This window comes from Crassostrea angulata, chromosome 3 (genome assembly GCF_025612915.1).
Source record: "Crassostrea angulata isolate pt1a10 chromosome 3, ASM2561291v2, whole genome shotgun sequence".
Classification (NCBI taxonomy): Eukaryota; Metazoa; Mollusca; class Bivalvia; order Ostreida; family Ostreidae; genus Magallana; species Magallana angulata.
In genome coordinates this window covers 38,770,135-38,797,364 of record NC_069113.1, presented here as the reverse complement: position 1 = coordinate 38,797,364, position 27,230 = coordinate 38,770,135, and the positions used below count along the sequence as shown (strand labels likewise).

The window sequence follows — 27,230 nt, the reverse complement described above, 5'->3', positions numbered from 1 at the left end:
TTCATTATCAAAATGATTCCTTCATCAATATCTTAATGTCTTTCATCAGGAACTTAGCCGATATTTTTTCAGTCGCGGTTATCTCGCACCAATATTGGACTTATGATTTCAAAAATAATGAACGGTTGTTACGTTTTAAATTTTTAATTGACCGTTTGGTAGTAATTAAATAGAAATAGTACTTATCTCAATTTCAAAACAATGAAAACTCATACACATGTAGTTTATTTTGTAGTTTTAAAATCTGATTTTAAAATTCTTTTTTGTAGCCTTTTGAAGGATTTCAAATTAAGACGCTTTCGAAATTAAGTTCATTTTTTTCCAAGACACGCAATGAAATTTGCGCTTAATAGACGAGAGTGTATTGAAAAGACACAACTCCCTGAAATGGCCATTCCCCACCACATTTGTTAATTTTTCTGTTTAAAGGGTTAACTTTGCAAATATTAGAATTTTTTAAAATCAAATAATTTTGAATTGATCTCTTAAATTAACGATTTTAAACCAATATACAATAGATATTGCTGAGAACAAATTACCACCGTGTGAAATATTTCCCTTGGACATGATAACCTCTTTTCATCTTAGCACTAAGTGACTAATCTGGACATTCTACTTATTTTTCTAACCAGTCCTTTAACTGACTTATCTCCGTACATTTATCAGTTAATGTCTTCATCATTCTGTTGCTTTATTTATAATGAAAAATATAAGCGCCAATGAGGAATGGTCTACCCCAAAGTATGACGTGATTTATTCACTTCTGGCCTACCTTTTTATAGTTTTTTTCGATCTGAGAAGCAGGAGACTGAATTCGGAGTATGAAAGGAACGGTTGTATCGTAATTCGTGTAGATGATGCACGAGTTTACACAAAAAAGTTGTAAGTAGCGAGCGGACTTATTTTCACTTATCAATTTTGCGTGAGTCGCTGACAGAAAATCAGATTCAAAATAAATTATCTGTTTTGTTTAAAAAACAGCCCGCCCCATTGTAACTCAATCCGTCCCCACAGAGACGATTTGATATAAATCAATCTCTCTTGTTTTCGTAAATGGTGTTGAACACCCTTATTCAAAAAACTATTTTATTAGCCGGGCTCTGCTGAAAGCAGAGTCCTGGCTGTAGGCAGGCAAATCGCCAATGTTACTATAAATAGCACAACACTTCAAAAGTAAACAAAAAACCAAACAGCGTCAAAGTAAAAGCTTCCGCTATACCAAATAGTTACACAAAGAGCCACGTTTTGTCAAAAGTGTTGGCACTGCATGTGTTTTTATTTTGATTTCGAGAGAACTGTCTCTCTTTTTAGTTTTCTTATTAATAACGTGTTTTAAATACAAGACTATGCATTATGGACACATACAATGCGCATGAATTTTCATGAACTACTTTGCTGCGCGTTGAAGAAATAGGGGTTAAATATATAACGCTTGTTGCAAAATTCAAGGCAGCAACTGTTAAAATTTTTCTACTAGACAGACATATTATTGTTTATAGCCGCTTACAAAATTTTATTTTTCAGTCTTTACTACACAATATGCATTAAGACACACCAAAAGAGCCCGGCATTCAGTACTTCAGTACTTTGATTTTGTAAGTTGTTTGGTATGAAAGGAGACGATTATAGTCTGTCCCAAGTTATTGCTTCCACCAATTTTTGATGATTTTTAATAAAAATACATATACCTGTGACAGATATACAATTGAAATCGATGAAAGGGAATATATCCAAGATATCTTCATTGAACAATTATCCCTTTTCACTCATAAAATTTCACAGGAACCTTTTAAAATATCATGCCCTTACATTATATATTATCTATACTTATAAATTATAACATATTGCCAATAAACTACGAATGCCTGCACCAGAGGAACTGCTTATACTTTTGGTATTTCAACATGTGTGATATAATGTCAGCTATAATTGAAGTTTACCTGATAAATAATTATTTAGAAATCAATTAAAAATTTACCTTTATTTTGGACAACCAAGCTCGAAATAGCAAAATTGAGAGTAAGGTGGTGGACATACTATGGCGGATCCAAGTCAGTGGGAGTTTGCATCAAATTATATGCTTGCCAATGAAATAAAATTGAATGATTACGTAAAGAATAAATACATTTCCTGGAAATTTATTTAGGGTATACATAGAAATTAAGATTTGACAAATGTTGAATAAATAACTTGAGTTAATTCGTTTCTTGAATGCGCAATTATAGCTTTGATGGATAGACGCTTGCAAAGCACAACCTCGGTGTGAAAATCTGATAGAATTTTCCAGAACGGGGTAACCAAGGACGCGGGTTGACAGGACGAGTTCGTCATGCATCGCAGGCTGATCACCTTGATTGGCAATCTATGGTTACTAGTAATTAAAAAAAATTAATAAAACAGATTAATTTTATACGATTTTTGTTCTGATTGAAAGAACATTCCAGAACGGGGTTTGCTATTTCATTCAGTCAGCTGCAACAAAAAGAATTAAGGCCACGTGCATGTTTATATCATTTATTTTGTTTTATATTTTTCATCGTTGTCCGTTCCTTTAAATATCCAGCCATGCTGTTTATTATTTCAATTTTAAAGATTATGAAAGCAATTTAGAAAAAAAAATTGGTCACAGTGTTATACACAAAAATGGACAAAAATATGGTTCTAAACAATATTAAGCATTGTATCATTTAAAGGTGTAAAGTGTTAATTCCCGTGTTAATACCATCTAGTTCTCTTTATTTCAACATGTTTAGTAATGTTTAGAAGAATTAATTTTAATTAGAATTTGTATCACTATTAACCCTTCTCAAAATATTTGCCTTCATAGCAAGTAATTCGGTGCCGTGAAATTTTAGAAGCATTATGGTATGCAAGATGATTTTAAAAACTGCAGAAAATTATTAAAATCTGTCAGGTATACAGATTCAGACGGATGAGATTCTAGCAGTGAAACAATTTAAGAAAACAACTTTGATGTATAGATATGTGGGTTTAGGTAATCATTGTTTTGATTTATCATTTTTTCATGCCTTTGATACTAAAAAACGCAATAAAGGCAAATTTGTTTCCAATTGACTATGCACAATTTATCATGCAACATTCTATGTTGTTTAAGTATTCACATAACTCTTGGTACTAACTTACTATTGAATATTTGGATTCTTGGCACTAAATGCTGAAAATTGATTTTGAATGTATTGAACTAAAGAGTAATAATGAATCTTTTATTATTCTTGTAATAACAGTTTCGTAAAAATCAATTTAATCTTTGATAAAATGAAGATAAAACAAACAGACTTCAAGTTACATAAACTATTAATGCGATAAATAGGGCTGACTGTAAAACATGTCCTGCTACGTTGGTTTAAATTGAAGGGAAAAAAGGAAAGTTTCTAAACTGAAATCTAATTTTGTTGTTCGTTCCTTAAGAAAGTATGTCATAAACAAGCATGCATAATCAATACACGCCCCCTGTTATGTTTTAATCAGAGATAAAAGAACAGAGGAAATTCAAACATTGTTGATAAAGAAATTAAATTAAAAATAGGCAAATTAATACTCTTTATTTTATCCTGTAATTTCGCGAAGTCCATTAAGTATTTGCTGGTAGAAATTTGTGAAAACAATGCCCTGTTATACAAAATATCATTTCTTACCGTCTTCTGTACCCCAATTCAGCAGACCAACCCGATCACGAACCCGATTTTAATAATACAAAAAAACCATGTCGATTAAATTTATGACACAATGCTTGACACTATTTTACAGAACTTATTTGTTTGTTAGAAGCAATTAAAGGAATGGTACAAGTAATGAACGACATTATTACTGACCACATACTTTCCTCGTTTATTCAATTCACACTGAACCCGAACATAAAAGAATTGGAATATAAAAAATTAATTTTCTCGAAAATATGTCAAGCAGACACTACAAAAGTGTAAACATGATCTGTAGTTTGACATTTTGAAGCTGTTCAGCAAATTTCATATTATTCCTCAAACGCATAAAAAAAGTGTGGATAAATAAAGTGGGACAGACAGACGGACGGACAGACGGACGCAGAGGAAAGCTATAGTACCCTCCGATGAAACCGGTAGGGGACTGATAAAGGTGTCAATTATATGTTTCATAAGTACGTCCCCCTCCCAATAAAATTTTAATAAAGAAGAAAGAAAAGAACCTCAAAATTCACTCCCTCTCCAAAGTAAGAAAGAATTGGCACACGGTCAGCCGTGTACCAGATCCTATACAAAGACCGGTCAAAAATTTTCATATACGCATTTAATTAATTAATTTCATTCCGGAGTTTAAAAGAATTAAAATTTTGTAATGACCCCCCCCCCCCCTTACCTAAAATCTTGCAATCACCACTTGCCAAATGCCTCTTGGAAAAATGTAAAAGCTTTCATTCAAAGTATACAGATATTCCACCTGCCTGTTGATTATTTCAACAGGTTGGAATTTATCCCTCAATATCGCAATTGTCTCTAAAATGAAGGATGTTTCCTTTATGGTCAAATAAATATCGTGTATGCGAGACAGTGTTAACGCCGTTCGTTATTTAAAGCTTTATAAGCAAAAGCGTGAAATTTCTGATACAGTTTATGTACACGTTCAGAAATATTTGAATAAGACTCCAGTGTTGCAACTACTATTGAAATAAAACCACTATTGCAACCACTATTGAAATAAACCACTATTGTAATAAATTATTTCAATAGTTGTTTGGAATGTATTTCATTAGAAGAATCACTTTGCAACCACTATTGAAATAAAACCACCATTGAAATAAATTATTTCAATAGTGGTTGGGGTGTATTTCATTAGAAGAATCACTTTGTAACCACTATTAAAATAATTTATTACATACTTAGTAATAAATACAGGTTTTTTGCATATGTGATACAGATGACGTCACAAAATCCGTATCGGCCTCCGGGGCTGATACAGGTTATCAGCCCTCCAGGGCTGCTACGTATCCGTATCACACCCCTTGCGGAACTCCTCTGCCTTTTTCGCTTCGGTAGTTTTGCATGTTTACAGACGAAAAATAAAACATTTTCAGTTACAGTCGACATTTTTAAGTGCAGTTGAAAATTTCAAATGCTAGCAAATGTTTTAAAGCAGTCAACTTTTAAAACCTGATGAAATTCCGTTCTGTAGCTTCATGTTTGTTAAAACAAGAAGAACTAATATTTTTATTAAATACATGTACATGTCCAGACTTTTTTCAAATGATATGAATAATCTAATTGTTCAAGTTGATGGGTTTTCTTTTTAAATTTATTACAAAGTATGTAATAAATATAATAATAGATACCCTTTTCCATATCACAGCTTGTATCAGCCCTCGACCAATATCAACCCTCGGGCCTTCGGCCCTCGGGCTGATATTGAAGTCTCGGGCTGATACAAGCTGTGATATGGAAAAGGGTATGTATTATTCTCTATATATTATTTGGTTATTACTGCACAACAGTGAAAATCCTAACATAAGTACATAAATTTCTTGGTCTCGATCATTATTACCGTAAAATATACACGTTTGTAAATCCTTAATTGTGTATTTGAAATTGGTCGTTAGATAAAGTGTGTTTAAAATAATCTGCAAAAATGATAAACAACTTCTTTCTTTCCAAATGTGTTGCAAAAGTGGTAATAAAGTAAAGTTTTTAAAGAAGATCATAACCAACAACGATTAAAAAATAATTTTAATAGTAGTTGTACTTCAATAGTGTCTGTAGAGTTATTCTTACAATGAAATACATCGTCAAACAATGTTGAAATAATTACTTTAATAGTGGTTGCAAATAAAATACATCCCCAACCACTATTGAAATAATTTATTGTACAAAATTTAGTCTGTTTACGCGCCTTTTCCCATTTGAAAACTTAAAAAGGTATTGTTTTAATCAACCATCACTTAAAATTGCTACTCTTTTAAATCATACGTAATTTATGTAGTTTTTCTTAACTTCACTATGTCTTCCGTTGTTGTTAATACCTGTAGCACGTACGTAACTCTTTGATCATCCAATTGAAAGCAGTTTCAGATAAAGTTGTCGCATCGTCTCATAAAGTAATTAAGGGATTCAGTGCACGCTTGTTTTCAATTAAATATCATAATAGTCCTTGCACAGCAAAAAGTACCTCAGAAACCCAGGACAAAGATAATTAAAACCAGGTATTCGATATATACGTATTGTACAAATTAATGACACAATCAGCGTTCTTTTATAATATAAGAATATTTGTCAGAAAAGTTATACATTATTTTAATTTCATTTCGTGGATTTTTTTGCAAAATATAAAAGAATGTATAAACTTCTAGTATATAATTTGATTTCCATTTCAAGTAGTTTTTTTTTAAATTCTAAACTAATCTAGGTTAAACAGTTTGATAATAATAATATTATTTTTATCTATGAAATTCATTCAACAATTTGAAGGACATATACTTATTTATGAAGGGGGGGGGGAGAGAATGGAGGAGACTGATAATAGGCTATATATATATATATATATATATATATATATATATATATATATATATATATATATATATATATATATATATATAATTCATTCAACAATTTGAAGGACATATACTTATTTATGAAGGGGGGGGGGGGAGAGAATGGAGGAGACTGATATAGGCTATATATATATATATATACACCCAAAGTCTCTTTTTTTTTATAAATAATAAAAAACTTTAAAACACTGTTTCAATATATTTCGACCGTGTTACCGGTCTTCATCAGTCAGTGTTTATTGTCTATAGCAACACAACGTAGAACATCAATCATCATAATAACATTTTTTAGTAACTTTTCTGATTTAAAAAAATGGAGTGATATATTGTGTTTATGTCTTTAAACAAGCGTGGATCTAGTAATTTTTTCAAAGGGGGGGGGGGTAAATGAAGATAATGTAAACATGCGCGTAACATGTGTTTTTCGGTGATTCATGCTGGCTATGAAAGTGGCGACATTGCAGAAAAAATACATTATCCGCTAACGAGGGTTATGTATTTTTTCTGCAATGATCGCCACCTTCATAACCCGCATGAATTATCAAAGAAAGCATTGCATTTTTTATATTTACATCTTTCTTATATAAATTGATTGTAAAATTGAGTTACATTAACTAGATTACTGTTAAATTACTGTTATTGTATATCAGTATGGTGACTAAAAAACCAGCCATATCGTGAGACACTAAAATTTTGGCCGCCTAGAGAGGTTCAGGACAAAGAACTGGTAGGGATGGGGTCAAAGCGGTCGGGAGCTATTTCATTTTTGAGATGTTAAAGAGTAAAACGACAAAACGAAATTGAAAAAATGCAAAGAACAATTTTTGTAAAAATAAAAAGAAGTGATAATAACGATCAAGGAATACCTTAATGATTTTTAAAGGTATTGATTCTGGTCTGTTTTGTGAAGAAAGTCTAGGTAAAATAGCAGGCAGTATAGGGCGGTTATTAGGAATACAGGTTATAGGAGATGTCAAACCCTGCTCCAATTGCTACAAAGAAGCAACATTTATACAACAACTACAATATGATGGTTAGATGAAGCATTGAAACATAAATGAAAATAATAATTGTTATGAAATAAATCGTTACCATTGAGCAAGTCAGGGATGTATTGCAATTTACTTTTAGATTTACTTTTATATTGGATGCAAAAACGCAATTCGGTGCTTGTTAATCTAATACACGTCTTCATGCATTAACAGTTAAGTTGAAATAAAATGGAATTTAAAGATCAGAAATAAGTTTGTGTACTCATGATAGCATTAACAATTTTTAAAAAATATTTATAGAACATAGACGGTGAAATAAATATCACCCATTATTTTCTATGATAGAAAAATACTTGAGTGTTATGATATTTTCTTAGCGTATCATTTGTGAGCTTGTTCACGGTCTCTCTAGATAAAGACTTTGATTTTCGAATAGCGAGTATAATTAGGACTCAGAATACATCAGACACTAGGTTTGTGCCATTTTATGATACTGTCTAACAAAATATCTCAAATAACGACACTTATTTTATATTTTGATTTTTAAATAATTGATTCTCTAAAAAATGTTTATGCATCCATTTGTATTCCAGATAAATTATATGTATTTTTTTTCATTTCTCACATGTAGTCATTTTGTTACGAAACATTTTTTGTGATAATAATAGTCAGATTTTAAATGGTACACTGTACGAATAATTCAGATTTTTTTTAATTGGACGTATGTATTCCTACACCAGAGTTTGATTACAGTGGTAGCGTTAAAGGGCAGACTATCCAATCCAAAGATATAACCAGTACTTGCGTAGACTAGACTTTATTTTCACTTGTTTGTTAAAAATTGCTTTGATACATTTTTAAAAAAAAGTTCGATTACTGATGTACATTATACATCGTAGAGTTTGACGGCGTTAATCTATCTTTGAATATTATACAACGTGATTAATATGCGTTTTTTCGTCTATAGCTCAGAATTCTTGTCAGAAATTAAAAGTCCGATAATTGATATAAAAAAAAAATAGTGTAATTATTCAAATAAAGCTAAGAAACTACTTACCATGCACAATAACATACAGCTGATATCAAAAGAAATAAAAATCAATAAAATCAACTCCCGTCAGTACTTCAGGACTTTGTGTCTTGGAACATCACATAACTAATAAACGCGTGCCAATTTCAAACTATCACAGGGCGAAAAACCATCTTTAAGCAAGTCCTTAAAGGTGGCTTAAAGGTGACTTAAAGGAGCTTAAAGGCTATACAACCTTTAAGCCGCCTTTAAGTCACCTTTAAGCAAGTGCTTATAGGTCCTTAATGTCCAAACTTCTTTAAGCTACCTTTAAGCCACCTTTAAGCCACCTTTAAGCATCTTTAAGTGGCATTTACGCTCTCTTTACACTGCCTTTACACTGTCTTTAAGTAGCCTTTAAGTCAATATTGATCAAGCTGAACAATAAAAACATATATTAAATGCAAAAGCTCTTTTATAGAGATGGGAGGGGGTCATCCGAGTGATAATATAATTTTCAAGGAAGGGGGGGGGGGTTCCAGGCGGTTTTAATCGTCGCTCCATTAAGGTGGCTCTATACACCCACAGTTTATTCCAATTTTCAATAGAAGACCACAAAACATATACTTATCAAATATTAAAATGATGATAGGGATACTATAGGTATTTTTAAAGTATTTTTTAATGTTTTTTCGTGTTTTTGTAAAATATTTTTTAAAAAGACAGCTAATAACAAATTGAGAATTGTGAATTTATCATATGATGGATATTTCCTTCGGACACATAAAAAAAATATAACACTTCTTAACATTCAAAAATGTTATTATTGCATTTTTTTTTAGTATTTCCCCAAAACATAATTTTTCATATTTTCTTACTCTGTGGATAAATCATCTGAAAAAGTTGCTTGATGTTATAAGAAAATGTATTTTAATAAATGTGACATAAAAAATTGAATGAAAACCATTGCAAATAAACACAAAAAATGTTTTAAATTTTATTTGGTATGAAAGTTCCTCAGGTAAGGGTTATCGTTCCTAAGTTCCAAGGCCCAAACACCTTGGGGACTTTCATTTCTGAGTTGAAGAAAATTTCCTAAATATAATGTTGGAATGATAAATACATACATATTTCATTATAGACTTTGCCCTGTGTAAGTGAATATATTCGATTTAATGCAAATTTAAGTCAAATAAATAAAGGGGAACATTGACTAGGCTAATAGGATTTATGTATCCCAACCTGAGAGAAATTCAAAGCAACCCTCTCATCCCCGTTAGGTGTCGATATTAATGTGCATTAAAGTATATTATAATTGAAATATTTTCACCGGTTTAGAATTTTCATTCAGGGTATTCAATCAAAAAATACCTTTTAGAAATTTTTGGACAGTTAAAAAATTTAATGTCCTCAGCGGGAATCGAACTCATGTTCTACTGGTTTCTAGTGAACCCACTAACCCACTGCGCTACGGTGCTACATATCATAAATGGTAAAGAAACTCTTTAAAAAATTATACTTCATTTTATTGTTTATTTCGATAAATAATACCACACAACGTGAAGGTGTCATGTACCACATTACTTGTAAGTAATGAATTTTCCAATTATCAAATTAAATCTATTCATTTAACAAATTTTTCAAAAGAGCGGTTCCCATACAATTCGCCTCAGTTTAAATCAGCCAGTACCGGGATTGCATGCTTCCAGATTTACTTTTTTGCGTACTGCGTCATCAAAAAGTGGTGTATAGAGCCACCTTAAACACAGATCGCTATCATCAGCACGTGCACCGCTCTGATGGACACAGATTGCCGTTATAAAATTCTTTATAATTTTTTAGGGGTTTCAAAATTATCGTAGGTATGAGCGCAGTCTCTGTATCTTAATATGTGCATAAAACTAATTAAAGTATGTTTGTTTCCTATTATAAATTAATCGGTGAAAAAATCTCTCTCTCTCTCTCTCTCTCTCTCTCTCTCTCTCTCTTAGTTCATCCGGTTATTAAACAAAATAAAGATAATGAACCAAAAATGCATGATTTAATTTGTTAATCGGTTTAAGGTTTGTATTTTTTTTTCAATTTTCATTATTTCTAACTGCTAGATACGTGTTAAAGATGAAAAGACTCTCAACTGCCTTTGTTATATCGGGCAGGATATTACTGCTTTGTTTGTCTAGACATAGTTTTGTTCGTTTGTGTATATCTAATTAGAGTCTATTGTTTGTCCAACTTAAGAAAACCCCTGGAACTAACACAGAATATACAAGATATACACAGCAGTTGTGTCGTGTGCCCAGGTGCATGTTTGTGTATATCTAATTAAAGTCTATTGTTTGTCCAACTTAAGAAAACCCCTGGAACTAACACAGAATATACAAGATATACACAACAGGTGTGTCGTGTGCCCAGGTGCACGTCAGGGTTTCTAAAGGCGTTGAATCTTAGTATGTACGAGTATACGATAAGTCTAGTGAATAAAAGTTAATTTACATTTGTAATTCATTTTCAAAGTATTATTTCCTAGCTCTGGGTTTCAAAGATGTTACGTCTACAAATTAACGATACATGTATGTAAGAGTAAAATCTTGAGGCTAATTAATTAATGTACCGGTGATCATAAGGGGTTGATTATTTAAATATATGTATAAGGGTAAATATGTCAAATATACCCGGCCTGGCACATCATACAATTGTATGTACAAGTCATTTGCAATTGCCACATGCAGTAAACACGTCACCGGTAATTGGTAATTTTGTTTGTTATAGAATTGATAGTTTAAAAATCATGTACATGTACATACAATTACATGTAAATATTTAAACATATTGGAACGGCGCCGCGATCATGAAAACCGGGAAATTGCGGGAAATTGAACAAATACCCTAATAGTATCAATGCATTCAATAAAAGAAATGATTTCATTTTCTTTCTAACATTTTTATAGCTATAAATTAGATGAACGTATATCTACTCGGTTTAAATTTATTAACTAAGAAAGCCTACTAGGCCTATAGTGAACCTAACGGTTTCCATTTAGGTATAATATATTTTTGTTCACCGAAGACCAAGTTCCGTATTTCATTCTAAATACATGCATGCATGTAATTTATAAATTAGATATAATTGATTGTTACAAACTGAATGGTTTGTCAAAATCTTTTCAAGTAAACACATTCAATACAGTGATTCAATATCCACTGATATATAGGATATAAAAACGCTCATATAAATGTAAGTTGCCGTGGCGCAGAGGATGTGTGGTGATGCTAGGAAGCTAAGGGTCCCGGGTTCAATTCTCGCCGTGGCCGGTTTTTTGTTTGTTTTTTTTTTCCATTTTTCTTTCTAGAACAAAAACCGTTTTAATACCTTTTCTTTCATAAAGTTAATACATTTTGTTGGAAATTAAGCACAATATTGAATTAAATTTTTTTTAATGGCCTAAAGGTGGCTTAAAGGTAGCTTAAAGGTGGCTTAAAGGTGGCTTAAAGAAGTTTGGACCTTAAGGACCTATAAGTTGTCCTTAAAGGTGGCTTAAAGGTGGCTTAAAGATAGTCTTTAAGCTGCCTTTAAGCCATCTTTACGCTTTCTTTAAGCCACCTTTAAGCAATACTTATAGCTTAAAGGTAGCTTCAAGGTGGCTTAAAGATCGTCTTTAAGCTACCTTTAAACACCTTTAAGATATCTTTAAGGAGGACTTAAAGATGGTCATTCATCCTGTGTATAAAAAAACCTAAAAAGATTTCTTTATTTACAAGAATTCTTTTCATGGCCGTATTGGTAAATTGCATTGATTACCCACAATCCTATCTTTTGAATTGTTTTTTCATATATTATCACGTCTGCAATGTGGTCCTAATTCTTTGAGAGATATTACGGAATATGATTTTATGTATATTTAGACATGTAATAACTGTTATCATGACATGTAATAACTGTTATCATGACATGTAATCACTGTTATCATGACATGTAATCCCTGCAAATATGCATATAATGGTGCGTTGACAGTTTATATATTTGTCAGTATAAGCAATTTTTGTCAGCCCAGGTTTAAGTTATTGTTGAATATTCTGCCTTCGCCTGCAGATAGTTAACCAGAACACAACAATCCAGTGCTTCGAATTTATTGTGTATGCGGTATAAAACTGAAACAAAATCAAAGTATGAATTACTCATACGTTCTCCAAAACAATGTTCATGTAGAGACAAAGTGCATATAATAATAGTTTGTAATGAGAGAATAGAAACAAAAATAACAGTATTAAAGATAAGGTTCAAAATAATGCATTTTAACACAAATGGGTTTCCATAGAAAATTGTTTTAAACGTACGTTTATATACTTAGATTGACAATAACACTAATGACATGCCATACTTTTCCGAGAACATGAACGATTTATAGCTAGTCCAGCTAACGCCATTTTATTGTAAGAACGGTAACTCTTACTTGTGACCTGACGGCCATATTTGATGGTCAGAGACGACCACGATAGGCGATATCAAAAATTTTATCTGTAAGTATAAATTAGAACAATGACAACTGGATTTAATGAGTTGAATAGATAAAGACTAATGTTTACTTTGTTTGTATACTTTTAAAGTGAAACAAATTTGGATAACACAATGTGTGACAGTAAAATACAATTATTGTTTTCGTTACCAGTGATGTATTTTTTACAGTTTATAGTTATTTGCTCATAGATTGGAATTAGTTGGATATCATATGAACTTCTACTAATATATACCTACGTATCCGTGCGAAAGATTTTTTTTTTAAATGCTGCGCTTTTCTGCGATAACAGTTTAAACGTTTCCCTATATCAATAATTGCATTTTATTACCTCCCCCTTGTTATAGTCTGTTTTTAATATTTTTATGTTCTTTTAGGCTTGTCAAGGACAGTTTCCATTTCAAGAAAAGAATTTTCCATATAATGTAAGTCAATTTATTTATATCTTGTAATATTTGTATGATACATGTAGTATGAAGCATTTTCATAAATGTAGTACACGTACAACTGAACATTCATATGCATATGTTTTGAAGCTAAACTTCTATATGTTTCATGAAAGTACACTATTCATTACAGAAATATTAAACAATTTTTGATGGATTAAAAAAATTCCTACTACATGTAATTTTACAGATATAGATATATGTGTTTTATGTTGTGTGTCTACGTATTTGTACATTGTCTATGTCTATGTGTATTTGTGTACGTCACATCACAAATTAATTATGCTTTTATTAACTTCAAACAGCGTATATGTGGTAAAATTCTTTTTCTATAACATCACACGTTATCACAATGTCTTTGACCAATGAAAAGGTTGTTCAAATATATAAAAAACATAATGGTTCCATGAATGGTGTCCATAAAGAAATCTGCCAAACTCTGCACATCGATTCGTGTCAAATAAATAAAAGCAGCTTACATTGGAAAATTAAAAAAATTATCAAAGAATTTGAAAGACTCAATAAATCTATAAGTAAGAAATCGATATATGAGCAATATAAGAGGAAAGAATTCAAATGTCCATCAAAAACCAATAAAGAACCAGCAAGCACATGTGTACCGTCAGAAACAGACACTGAAAAAATAACAACAAGAACTGAACAAGACATTATCATATCCCAGCTCAAGAAGGAAAATATTAAACTTAAGGAAAAAATCCGAGGCTATAGAATTAAAGAAATTAACCAGAAAATGAAACGAACCAAAGAAAAGGTGAGGAAACTGGAAGAAAAAGTGAATGTATATAAGAGGAAGGAACAACAAGAAAAAGATAATAAAGTTGACAAAGGAGTTCAGTGCAACACTCTAAATACTTATATTGAAGAACTCAAATGTGAAATCGACAATCTGATCGCTGAAAAAGATGACATTGTAGCAGATGAAGATGATTATGTACATGTAAAGAAAGTTTTAGATTTTAAAGAAAATGGTAAAGGTTTTCCATATAATTATAAATTAAGAAATCTATATTATTTTTTTAGAAGTAGAAATATTGGTGTTCACCATATTGGTCCTGTTTTAGAAGCTGTTTTAGATATTTTTAATATAAGTGTAAACAAATTACCAAGTAAGAGCACTGCGTCTGTTTTAACGAGTGAAATGGGTGTTTTAAGTAGATGTCATTTGAATGAAGAACTTTTAAACAGTAGTAACATTACAATGCATAGAGATGCAACTACAAAAAAAGGACATCATTTTTATGCAGTTCAAATTAGTACTGGGGAGAAAGTTTTGACAGCAGGTGTGAGAGAAGTGAGTGATGGGAAGGGAGAGACGTATGTGAGTGCTACCAATGAGATTTTTAATGATATTGTCAATAATGAGAGGGAGAAAGATCAAATTTTTAATTCTGTTTCATGTTTTATGACAGATAGGAGTTCTACAGAACAGAAGGTTAACAATATTTTATGTGAAGATATATCTCATGATGTTCAATCTTTTAAATGTTCAGTACATCCCCTTCTTCAATTTTCTGAGGTTTGTTTGGAAGAAATTTTTCATATTGAAAAAGAGCTAAATATTAATTTTGATGGACACACCAGCTCTACTAAAGAGCCATTTACCATGTTTATTTTAAGGTGTGTATCCAAATTTTTTTTTAAAGATGGCACTGGCGATCCAAACATTTCTCATTTATATTTTAAAAGCCAGGGCATTGATAGAATTCCTTTAATGAATATAAGAGGAAATCGTTTTAATGTTTGTTTTTATAATGCTGCTGGTACTTTTTTTATACACAAACTTTTACTTCAATACATTTTATCATCAAAGAGTTCTTTTAATTTTGTCCAGAATGTTATTGTTTTATCATTACAAAACAAATGTATTTTAACAATTTTAAGAGCACTTGGTATTTTATGTAAATTATTAACAGGACCATATTGGTTAAAAACAATGGAGGTGAACAATATTTTATCAATGGGGTCAGTTTTTAAAAGATTTTTACATGTATTAGATTTATGTGCAAAAGAACCTATATTGGCTTTAAGACAGAAAATTAGACTATTTGAAGGACCAGAATTAGAAGATACTGTTTCTGAATTTTTATTTACATATCCTATTAATGATGACTTAACATGTGTTTTTATCAAACGTTTATGTGTTGTGTTGAAAACCAAAGTAGAAAAACTATTTGCTGATTTTTTAAAAGATGGTAAATATTTTAATGTACAAAAGAATTTAGATTTTAAGTGTTCATCCTGTCCCACAAGCAATATTTGTGTAGAACAGTTGATGGGACAGGTTGATTATCATGTACAATCATCCTCAATGTCATCAAATAATACTGTGGAAAGTAAACTATTATATGTTAACAACAAAACTTCAGAATGGTTCAATAACAAAAGTGAGGAAGAGAAAAAAAAAATCACTGTACAAACCATGAAAAAAAACAGAACATTTATGACCTTAGAGAAACACAGAAAACAGACTTTATTAAGGAAACACCTCACGAAATTAAAAGAAAAACAAGAGGACATAAAAAGAAAGAAGAAGAAAAAAGAGGACGAACTTGACAAAGTCATAGACCACATCAGAGAAGAAGGACTGTGGGACACTGAAAGTAAAATTGATAGTGAACTCCAAAAAATTAAAACCAAAAAAGACAGATTGTCATCCTTGAAAAAACAAATTAACATCCATAAGAAAGTATTTCAAATTAGTAAACAACATAAACATTTATTAAATTTTAGCAAAAAAGGAAAACTATTTGACGAGGGAACACTGAGAAACAATCTGCTAATGTTAATGAATTTACGTAAAGAAAATACTGAAACACCTGTCTGCGAAACCTCCTTTTCTCCCATGGACCTGCTCAGTAGAGAGATTGTACATACCTGGTCCGAAGATGGCGAAGATGTTCAGTGGGAGGGGAAAATATTAAGCCATGCTAATGGAGTTTTTAAAGTAATTTAGTCACAAAATTGCACTGCATGATTCTTACAAAAATGGTGTAAATGGCATCCTACTCCCCTAACCAATACAAATAATTACTATTACTTTATGTAAAACGTCATTAAAAGTTATAGCATATTTACTCAGATATATAATTCATTAATCATGAATGGTACAATGGTGAGCATTTTACTTACTTAATGTGTTTTGATATATATCAATTTCATATGTTACTAAATTTTATGTAAACTTAATAAAAGAGTAATAATAAAAGAGTAATTAAGTTTAACACTGAATCCAAAAGATATTTAAAACTTAGTAAACTGTTCAATGTTTCATGTTTTTGTTTGTCTACGTCAGTGTTTGTGTATAAATGTTTGTGTATGTGTTCATAGTCATATTAAAAAAAAAATAAAAAATGAATTTTATAATTAAATTTTTGATTTTAATATTCATAATATCATTTCATAAGGACAGACATTACAATTATTTAAATATTTCAGGTTTTGTATTGGAACGATAAAGAAAAGACAGACAGCAGTGTGTTTGACTTGACGGAACAAGAAATAAACAAAGACATTGAGGACGGAAATCTATTCTTTAAAGGTAGTATAATGTTAAATGTATCTATTGGGTTATATTAAATATTATTACATTTTATTTATAAAAAAACACATAACGGGTATTTCATTTATTTTAGACGCAGCAACTAGATTGGATCATTCCTACATTTGAAAAAGACTATAAAAAGAGGAGTTGTCTTTCATAGGTAATTTTACTATTATAAAGAGTAGGAGTTATTACCCTTTGGTCACAAGGCCAATTTAATTTGACCAACATATATAGATGATTTGCATATTTATTAACCATCAACCAATGAAAAGCTGTTTAGTTCTAGTCAAGGTATGGACAAAGAAACAAGGTTTTGCAAGTTTACTGAAGAAAATTTTATTTTTAAATTTTAGGTGGACTAGCTACGATTTACTTATGAACTGCATTTAATATAAAATACAAAACTTTAACATATAAATGAATAACCGCGTATGTAATATAAATCAACAGAACACTTCTTACCGTGTGTGGAAGCATACGGATACAAAACTATGTTGAGTGGACTGAGTGTCCTTGTGTGGGTCACACAAACAACAAAACAAGAAGTCAACAATTAGGACAAGTAACTCTAAATTTGTAAAATGAAAGGATAACTCTAGGTTCAAAAAAGAAAGATAACTGCAGAAAATACACATCAATATGAAAATGGAAGATAACTCTAAATTTTTTTAAAACAAAAATTAAACTTTAGCAAAATACATATTTCGAAATCTTATAAACAATACATTGAATATTCTTAAATACATTGACAGTAAGAATATGTCAAACATCGATGCATCCGGAAACAGGAAGGTAAGTATCTATACAAGGGTGCTTTTTCGCCTGGAGGGGCTATATACCGATTTTGATTTCGGGGAAAATAATATGATGGGTAGCTTTTTCACCTATAAAGGGGATCTACTGGGGCCGTTTTCCGGTTGTGCAAATTATGCGTAAATGGCGACCGTGTCGTACCTTGTTATTATCATAGTACAAGGGACAATTTATTATCAAAAGAAATATTTTTAATGTCAGGGGCATGTTTGAGTTATATTCCATTTCCTAACCTAACTTCCTTTATAAAAAAAGTAACACAAACACCAAGTTAGATGAATGAAATTGTAATTTATTAAAACTGATGACAGGAAATTATAATAGATAAACAATTCAGTAAAGGTAGAATCTAAATTACACAATACATCACTTATAAAAACATGATACAAATTTCCTAAGTGTATCAAATTACCTTAATATTCAAATTAAACAATCCAGTGGGAATATGATAACTGATGTGCAAAAGAGGTGGCAGACAAAATTGGAAACCTATTTATCAATGGAAGAGTATCTACAAATATGTAAATAAAAGCTATAAACTACACTAATAATTATACAACTATTACAGATTTGGAATTAATGTCAGTGGTGGTTGGTGGGGAAGAACTTGAAAACCCCCACTGTCCTAAGAAAAAGTGACGTACAATGATCAGCTCTCTTTCTCTCTCTCATTGGCTGATAAAATTATCCCCATTGATAAGACTATAACCTAGGTAAAACACAATAAGGATAAACACGGATATAACATATAAAATATAAACATTGGACATGTTAAAACTCTAATAAATAAATGCTATTATTTACAATAATGCGTTTCTTTGTACAGAGCTTCTTGATAAAACCCACAAGTCTACATGTATGTTTTCATAGAAAAGTGACACACTGCACAACAATAGGTTTCTGTTTTCTGAATTAACCCCATTAAAACAGATATACATCACGTCACAATTATGAAGCATTTTTTCCGACTGATATTGAAAACTTGAGACAGCTCAATCAAATTCACACATAATGTGGTGTAAGGAAAGATGTTCACAAGAATAATAGAATATGCAACCAAGTACTTTAAAAAGCCGATAATTTTTTGTTGTAATATTCTAAAGTCATTGCTTACTTATATTATAATAAATTATAAAATGATCAGTCGATGTCATTACATGTAAAGTACCGGTACGAATTTGGATATGTACTTTTGTTTAGCTGGAAAATCTTAAGTTGCCATGCATTGTATTCAAGTGCTACATGCACCTGTGTAACACCTGTACAGCATTTTACACGAGTTTCAATAGAACTGATAAAATATCAAGCTACGCAGTTATTTGAATAACCTTCCATAAAACAAGATGAAGATTTATTGTGTAATATTTGGGAATTTAATAAAAAAAAAATGAAATTGGTTTAAAAAGAAAGACAGTATTGGAAAGTTTTTAAAGTAGCTTAAAGAGACAGTACAGCTAAAACACGTGTGAATAACTTCAGATTTACCCATTGTTTCGTTAGGAAATAAGAAATAACGTTGATTGTAACAGTTGAAATAGATAAAAATCCCTTTCACGTACCTAATTTATGTAATTATGAGCTTCCGGAAATTTAAGAGTAGTAAAAACCGTAATAATCTTATATCGTTTATTTGTACCACGTGGATTTTGATTGACAGTAATTGACAGGTGCCCAAAACTACAAGATATTCGCCTGACTCAGATCATCGTGGTATACGAGGTAAAGGACCCTCTAAACGGAACAGATGATCACTTTCTCGATAATCTATTAATGGTTTTCCAATTTCGGTTCATTTTAAAATGAACAAACTTAAATGAGTCAAATAACCCCTCAAGGGCCTCACTTACAAAAATAAATTTAGCTTGTATAGTCTGTCCCAAGATATTTATGCAGCACATTTGGACGATTTTTAATAAAAATACACATACCTGGGAAAGAAGTGCAATTGAAATAGTTGAAAGGGATAATTTCCAAGATTGTTTCATTGACACATTATCATCTTTCACTCGAAAAAAACAACATAGGAACGAAAACAGATTCCTTATGGAGATTTATAATGGGGAATGTTTACATCTTTTCTCCATTCTGAATACACTCAGAATACACCGCGCAATTTTTCAACGTTATCATCCGGGCTTACTGCAATACAAAATCCACGTAGACATAACATTTTTTAGCATTGTATTGAAACCTGATAAGCTAACAAGGGCGTATCGACTAAGAAATCTTGGAAATTCTTTTGAATGAATATCGTTTGAACCCTGAGGTATTTATAAATATCAATCAATTAAGCAAAATGTGAATCCAGGATATATTGGGACAGAGGATAGTCAACTCCTATGATAAGCACGCAAAATACATGCTTACAAAATAATAATTGTGGTTGTTTTAAAAACTTTGAACAACTATTACCTGGGAGAAGTAGAAAAAACTTATATTTATCAACAAACATGTACCATTGTGTACAGGAGAATCTTCGCGAGCCCTGCATGTGTTTTGTTTACATTAAATACGCATGCGTAATAGTATAGAAGGCTGACCCCGTAACACGTTGCGATGTATTTATGTGATAGGTTATACGTACTTATTAATTTTAATGAAATAATTAGATTTATCTAATGGAGAACGTTGTAATTTTCTGAAAGTTTATACATTCATGAGTATTACCGAATACCGAACCCGATCGGAAAATTTTTTCAAGTCGGTGTTTTGATAAGATGCGCCGTGATGTCTCTTTAACATTTCTGAAAATTTTATTTCAATGGAACCATTTTTGATTCTGACAAAGAGAGAGAGTTGCTCTAATTTTCCTAGCTTTTAATTCCACGAAAATGTATAGTCACGTTTCTCTGGCCCTTACCAAGAATATATTTTAAAACCTTAAAATTCGTTTTTCTTTTTCTTTTGTATATCGATGAATAAAGATGTAAACCCATATGACCTGACTGTCTGAAGTAAGAAATAAAAACCACAAACAGGGATTCTGCAGTATATGCTGTGATTTAATTATGGTGAAAAATACAAATAACAGGAACGAAAAGAGATTCTTGCGGAGATTTATCATGGGAAATGTTGACATCTTTTCTCCATTCGGAAGTCACTCTGAATACCTCGCACAATCTTTCAATGTTACTCTCCGGGTACTTTCATCTCGCTGGCAATGCAAAATCCCCGTATACCTTTTTATTTTAAACCGTGTATTCAAAACTGCCAAGCTAGAGGGGGCGTTTAAAAGAAGAAATACTGTTAAATATTTACAATTGCAAATACGTTTTTTTTTTCATGAACCTACAAAATAGCGAGAACGTTCAATCTGTATCAACTTTTTATGACGCCACAATGATCATAGAACGTGCTAATCGCTTATCTAATTGTAAACATAAAATATCGGTTATTTTAACAATTCTGAACAATTTGTCTTTTCAGACGTAAATATAAGTAATAAACAGCAATGTTAAAAAGCTCAACGGGATATGAACTTGGTTGGTACGTGATCAAATCTTCTGAGAAGCACTTCGGGCTTCACAGGACTTGATCAAGTGACCAACCAAGTTGTTATCTCGGTGAACTTTTTAAATTGCTGTTTATTTCTTGAATATTTACATTTGCAAATATGTTTTCTGTCATGAACCTACAGAATTCTGCATCAACTTCTCCATGACGCCACAATGACCATAGCACGCGCTAGTCGCTTGTTTACATGTAATTGTAAACATAAACTATCGAGCAGCCCTTCAGGCTTCACAGGATTTGATTACTTAACCAACTAAGTTCATATCTCGGTGAACTTTCAAAATTGTTGTTTATTTCTTAAATGAACATCATTTAAACTCCGAGGTACATTTGTATTTATAAATATCGAACAAGGGCATCGCACAGCGGAGCATACCTTCGCGAAATGAATTACTGTAGGAGAGAATGCTTTAATAAGGAAAGGACATGTAAACGCAACAGATCAAAATAAATACCTGGTATGACACACGTTTTTATATACTTCCCACCGCTTTGATTTCATAATATCTATTTTATCCTAAATCCCCTAGCTGTGTGGTGTATAAATTGGGGATGGGGGTACATTTACGTACATAATTAATCATTTTTGGCATTAAATTTGAATTATGAGAACATTAAAAGTAAATGTGAATCAAGTAAAATTAAAAATGAATTTCATATTGCATAAAATATATTATCATACAAAGGGAAAATAATAGATTTTAATTCTTATTAAAAATGTCTCTTAATAGGTTAACATGTCTTTTAGCAGATAACCACACTCTGTGTGAATCCCCCACCCACCACCATCACCAAGATACAAATGCTTATGTATTGAAATTTTGTAAATATAGGTATATTACATGAATGACTTGTGGTAACAACGAACAGTGTTCAAATCAAAATTCAAAGGAAAATACAAAAAGGAGTATAGCAAACATGGACCTCTAAAAAAATTAGAGGAATGATCAGGTGTCAGAGTGAATATCCTCTTCTGGTCAGTCACACCCGTCGCGTGCTCTTTGTCGTAATCAGAAAAGCGGGAAAAATCCGTAGACAATGAGGAGATTAATTATGGTCTAACAATAAGTATCAAAAAGGTCGGTCACCATGCGACCCAGTGGATTATATTTGCTGACAAGGTCGTTGTATGGACCATAGAACTTACGACAAAATGACTTCAATCGAGACTGTAGGTACATGTAGTCCTGTTTTATTAACTTGTTTGTCAGTAGCTTGCCTCGCCTAAGAAACTGTCCATGCGTAGAGCATTGTTTTGCGTATCAAATCAACTGAGAAAATGTATGTTTTATGTCAATTATTCAACTTTGAATTAATTTTTTCACAGAGTACCATAAGACATAAATCAACAAAATTAAACATAATTCTACAATCACTACAAATAAATTAAATTACGTTTTCCAACCTGAAACATTCATTCTTTTACATGCATGTTCTGATATGAAAATGGAATATACTGATTTAATTGTTATATGGATTTTAATTTTAATATTAATGAATATAAAAAATTTTGTGCATACAATTATAAAAAAAAACAATAAAATAAAGAAAAATTTCATAAAAAATGGTTTCTTTCTCAGAGCTGTTACCTTACAGTGTAGCGCCAAAGCCCGCGGGAGGTTCTGATAAATTTTACGATTTCAAAAATGTTACAAACATATTCTTTGAGTCAAATATTTTTTAAATAAATTTTTTTTTAAATTTTTAACATTATGAACTTTTATCCATGTTATTAGCGGCAGGTGTCCTATATCACCGTGTTTGAAACTAAAAATCACCACCACAGTAATTATTTTTTACAAGAATTGTTTGTATTCACTTAATTCTTCTAAAAATTTCTTTCGCAAACAACTGGTCTAGTTAATGAACATGGAATATCAACCCATACTCCTGTATATCCAGTAGATGATGCAATACATTTCTCAGTACCATTGCCAGATTCATCTTTCGGTTGACCAGTGTACCAGTTTGTGTAATTTGACGGAGTTTGACTATCAATCCACGTAAACGTCCCAGAGTTATCGGTATCGTATCCGTTCAGCCAGTATTCGTGAGGTACTCCACATCGGTTAGATGCTATATATTGAAAAAAAAATGATTTTATTAATAAACCACAACAAATTAAAATTCCAACTAAATGTTGAAGATTTATATTTTGTACTTTTTTTGTTTATCAAAACTTTCTTATCAGAAAACTCATGGTAAAAGAGTAAAAAAAATTCAGTGCAAATGTATGAAAACAAATGGTTCATTGAATTTCAAAGCTGAAAGGAAAGAGCTGCATGTCGCTTCAATTCCGAATACGGGAACAATAAGCTCAAGATTAGACCGGAATATCATGCATATTATAGTTAGTATCGAACCATTTTTTAAATTTTCATTTTATACGAGACAAAGTACAATGTATGGTTAGTTAGACTATCGCACTAACAGCAAGTTCGTAGCACGGTATCAATCTCAAGTATCGGGAAAATCGCCATACCCCGTGCGTTTTAAAAATATCCTTAATATGATGTCACACACTTAAAAAAAGGCGTTTCCCTGTGACCATCTTTTAATAAAATCTTCCGAACTTTATTAGATTTTACTACCCTACAGACTGCTTTGAAATCCACACCAAAGTCAGTGAATGATACCTTATATTTACAGTAACTTATATCAATAGAACTTCAATTATTGTAGGTACAATTTACAGTGTACTTCATTCACACATTTTAATTGTGCGGACTACATATTGCTAAGTGCACAGAGAAACCATGTGATGTTTAACACGCCCATTTCAGGTCATTTGTAAATAAGATATCATTGAGATGGTGTCCATCTCAAAGTGCCCCGCTTTCAGCAAAGAATATGAAGATGCAATGTTGCTGAAAAGTATTTATTTTTAAGAGGAACATTTGTGTAGTATTTAAGGTAACTCCATACTCGTAAAATTCTCTGATGAAAGTTGAAAAACCGAACTGATTTCAGCTTAATAGACATAAAATTCATCAATTGTTAGAAAAAATATACATGTCATCACACTTTTTAAGATGCCAGATAAACATAAACTGAAGCATATTTTAGCATCAGAAAACCGTATTTTTTGGGTTAAAAGTAAAATGGGCAGAAATTTGTTTATCTTTTTTAATTTTATTGTCAACTTTTTCAGAAAACTAAAACTACAAAAATATTTTAAAACTAATCGTTGGGATAAGAAAAACTATGGCATTTAGACACATAACTGATAGAAAAGTCAGAAGAGTTATTTCCCCTTAGCATCGATAAAATGTATAAACAAGTGAAAAGATGTCAATGTGACAGCAAACCGGGTTTTCTTTTATGTGAACTGTATCCATAATCCATGTCAACCGGTATCCAGTGAAATGGATAAGGTGAAACGGTACTCTATATGTTCAAAAGCTGGTATTTTTTTCATAATTTATCGGAAATCTAAATCCTAGCAATATGCACACCTCTAATTTATGTACAATTGATCTGCAAAAGAACAACTTCCTATCTTGAAAACTGTAGGAGTAGTTATCCGTACAATGAGGGTACCCTATATGCAATTTTTTGCCAAAAAATGACTAAGTTCAAAAGCTGGTAATTTTTTCATGAATAATCGGAAATCTATATTCTAGCAATATGCACACCTCTGATTTATGTACAATTGATTTGCAAAAGAACAACTTTCTATCTTGAAAACTGTAGGAGGAGCTATCCGTACAATGAGGGTACCCTATATGCAATTTTTTGCCAAAAAATGACTAAGTTCAAAAGCTGGTATTTTTTTCATGAATAATCAGAAATCAAAATCCTAGCAATATGCACACCTCTGATATATGTACAATTGATCTGCAAAAGAACAACTTCCTATCTTGAAAACTGTAGGAGTAGTTATCCGTACAATGAGGGTACCCTTTTGGCAGCCGCCCGCCCGCCCGCCATTTTCACCATTTTAATAACCGGATATTTTGAAATTTATGATAAAATTAAGCTGCGAAAATATCTTGAACTTTACAGTATTTCTAATTACATCCATGAGATTATATTCATATAAAATAAATAAAACTATCTTACACAAATTTTAAAGAACTCAAAGTTTTACAAAAAAGTAAGACGTCACAGAACACTGGATCTACTTTAAGGAATGTATTGTTGGAGTGTAAAAGTGGGAGGGGGAGGGGGGGGTGGTCACAACTCTCTGAATGAATAAAAGAATAAACAAAACTTTTGGAGTCAGATTTACTTCTGTGATAAGCTCGTTGCCCCAGACATGGTCCAAAAAAGAACCTTCTAAATGAGTTGTGTGTTGTGACAGACTGAGTAAAGAAATGTTATTTCATAATGTTTATAAGTTCACCATACTTGATGAAAAGATCATGGAAATTCATGTGGAAGTCTCCTCCAAAAAACGGTAGGTAGGTCAATGTTGACAACAAACTGTGGAGCAAATGCACAAACTTGGGGATTAAAGATTATGGAGGTCTGTATATAACAATTATCTGCAATGTCTTAGACTCTTAAAGGGTACACTCTACGGCACAGGTTCAACATGGTTGTCTTGGTTTTGGTGTTGTAAGTATAGAAAGATGAATATGATCTTTCGTGGTGATGAAAATGCCACCACCAAAACCTGCTGAACGGATTTTGCGCAACTGATGAGGATAATATTGAATATTAATCTGTCTTAAGGATGACGTTTACTCAGAATGAAAAAAAAAAATCCACTGATGATAATGAAAAACCATATATTGTGTGTTATAGACCTTTGCTTGTATTGTTAGTTTTCACTTTCAGAAAAGTAGGTCAATGACCTACTTTTTGAGTTAATGGCCATTGAATATTTATTGAAAAATCAAGAAAAATCCCATAAAATTTTACACTACGATTGAGATTTTCTTAATCAAAAAAATATTACAAATAATTAAACACTTTAAAAAATAAGATACACTTTATGAATGGTAGTGGCACTAAATAAGTACACAATATTAAGATTTCAGCATAAATTTTTAAAAATAATTCAGTCCGAATTTCCTCTATAATTTTTCAAATCCCTTCCCATTTTTGAATGATGATAATACAAAAACATTTATGGTATTGAACTACTTATATTGACCTTATTCTGTTGGCATAAAATTTATATGAGGTCAATGATCAAAATTTTGAGATACGGTGTCTTTTATCGTTTTTAAGGATTTTTCTATATTTTTATTATTCATGCCATTAGATTATTTTTATGAATAAGTGATGAAAAACTAAGGGAAAATATGCAAAATTACATACACTTAAATATAAAATCCTAACTTTTAATATTAGACTACTGCCAAAAAACTTTTAGCAAAAAACAAAATCTGCAAAATTTAGTCCGAATTTTCTCTGTTTGACTAAAAGTCAATTTTTGTTTGAGCCTAATTTCATAATAAAGTAAAACTATTCAATGTTTTGTCAATAATAATTCATTTCATAAATACTTTTTGTGTTTAGAACAAATTTTACTCATTACATTGAACTTTATAACAATCGGAATTTGAGAACTCAAACCCTGAATAAATAACACCCTTAACTGTTTTATGTTTTTGTAAAGGCTATAATATTTGCTCATTCAATATACTGATCATTGTTTAGAAAGGTTTCCTAATGCTGCAAGTATTGAGCCAGACGGTTGCAGTTGGTTTAGAATTCGTTTTTGTAACAAAGTCTTTACATTTTCTAATTTCATATTTGGTTGAAGACGTTTCATGTTATCTTTTGTTGCTTCTGTAACCTTAATGGAGTTTTCATGAAAATCTAGGCCCTCTTGATTAGTACCTCTACTTGGTTCATACATCAATCCTGGTGTTCGTATATTAGCAGTA

General features: G+C 31.3%; 1 protein-coding gene and 1 pseudogene across 1 annotated transcript in view; one reads left to right on the top strand and one right to left on the bottom strand.

Annotated features, from left to right (window-relative positions):
* Nucleotides 1–14,544: 14,544 nt before the first annotated feature.
* LOC128176880 (uncharacterized) lies at nucleotides 14,545–18,516 on the top strand (annotated as a pseudogene).
* The window catches only part of LOC128176393 (uncharacterized), a 34,165-nt gene continuing 25,091 nt past the window's right edge, over nucleotides 18,157–27,230 (bottom strand). Inside the window, exon 14 of the mRNA XM_052842693.1 lies at nucleotides 18,157–23,466. Coding sequence (XP_052698653.1) covers nucleotides 23,219–23,466 — 248 coding nt within the window. The 3' untranslated portion in view covers nucleotides 18,157–23,218. The remainder of the gene's footprint in view (nucleotides 23,467–27,230) is intronic.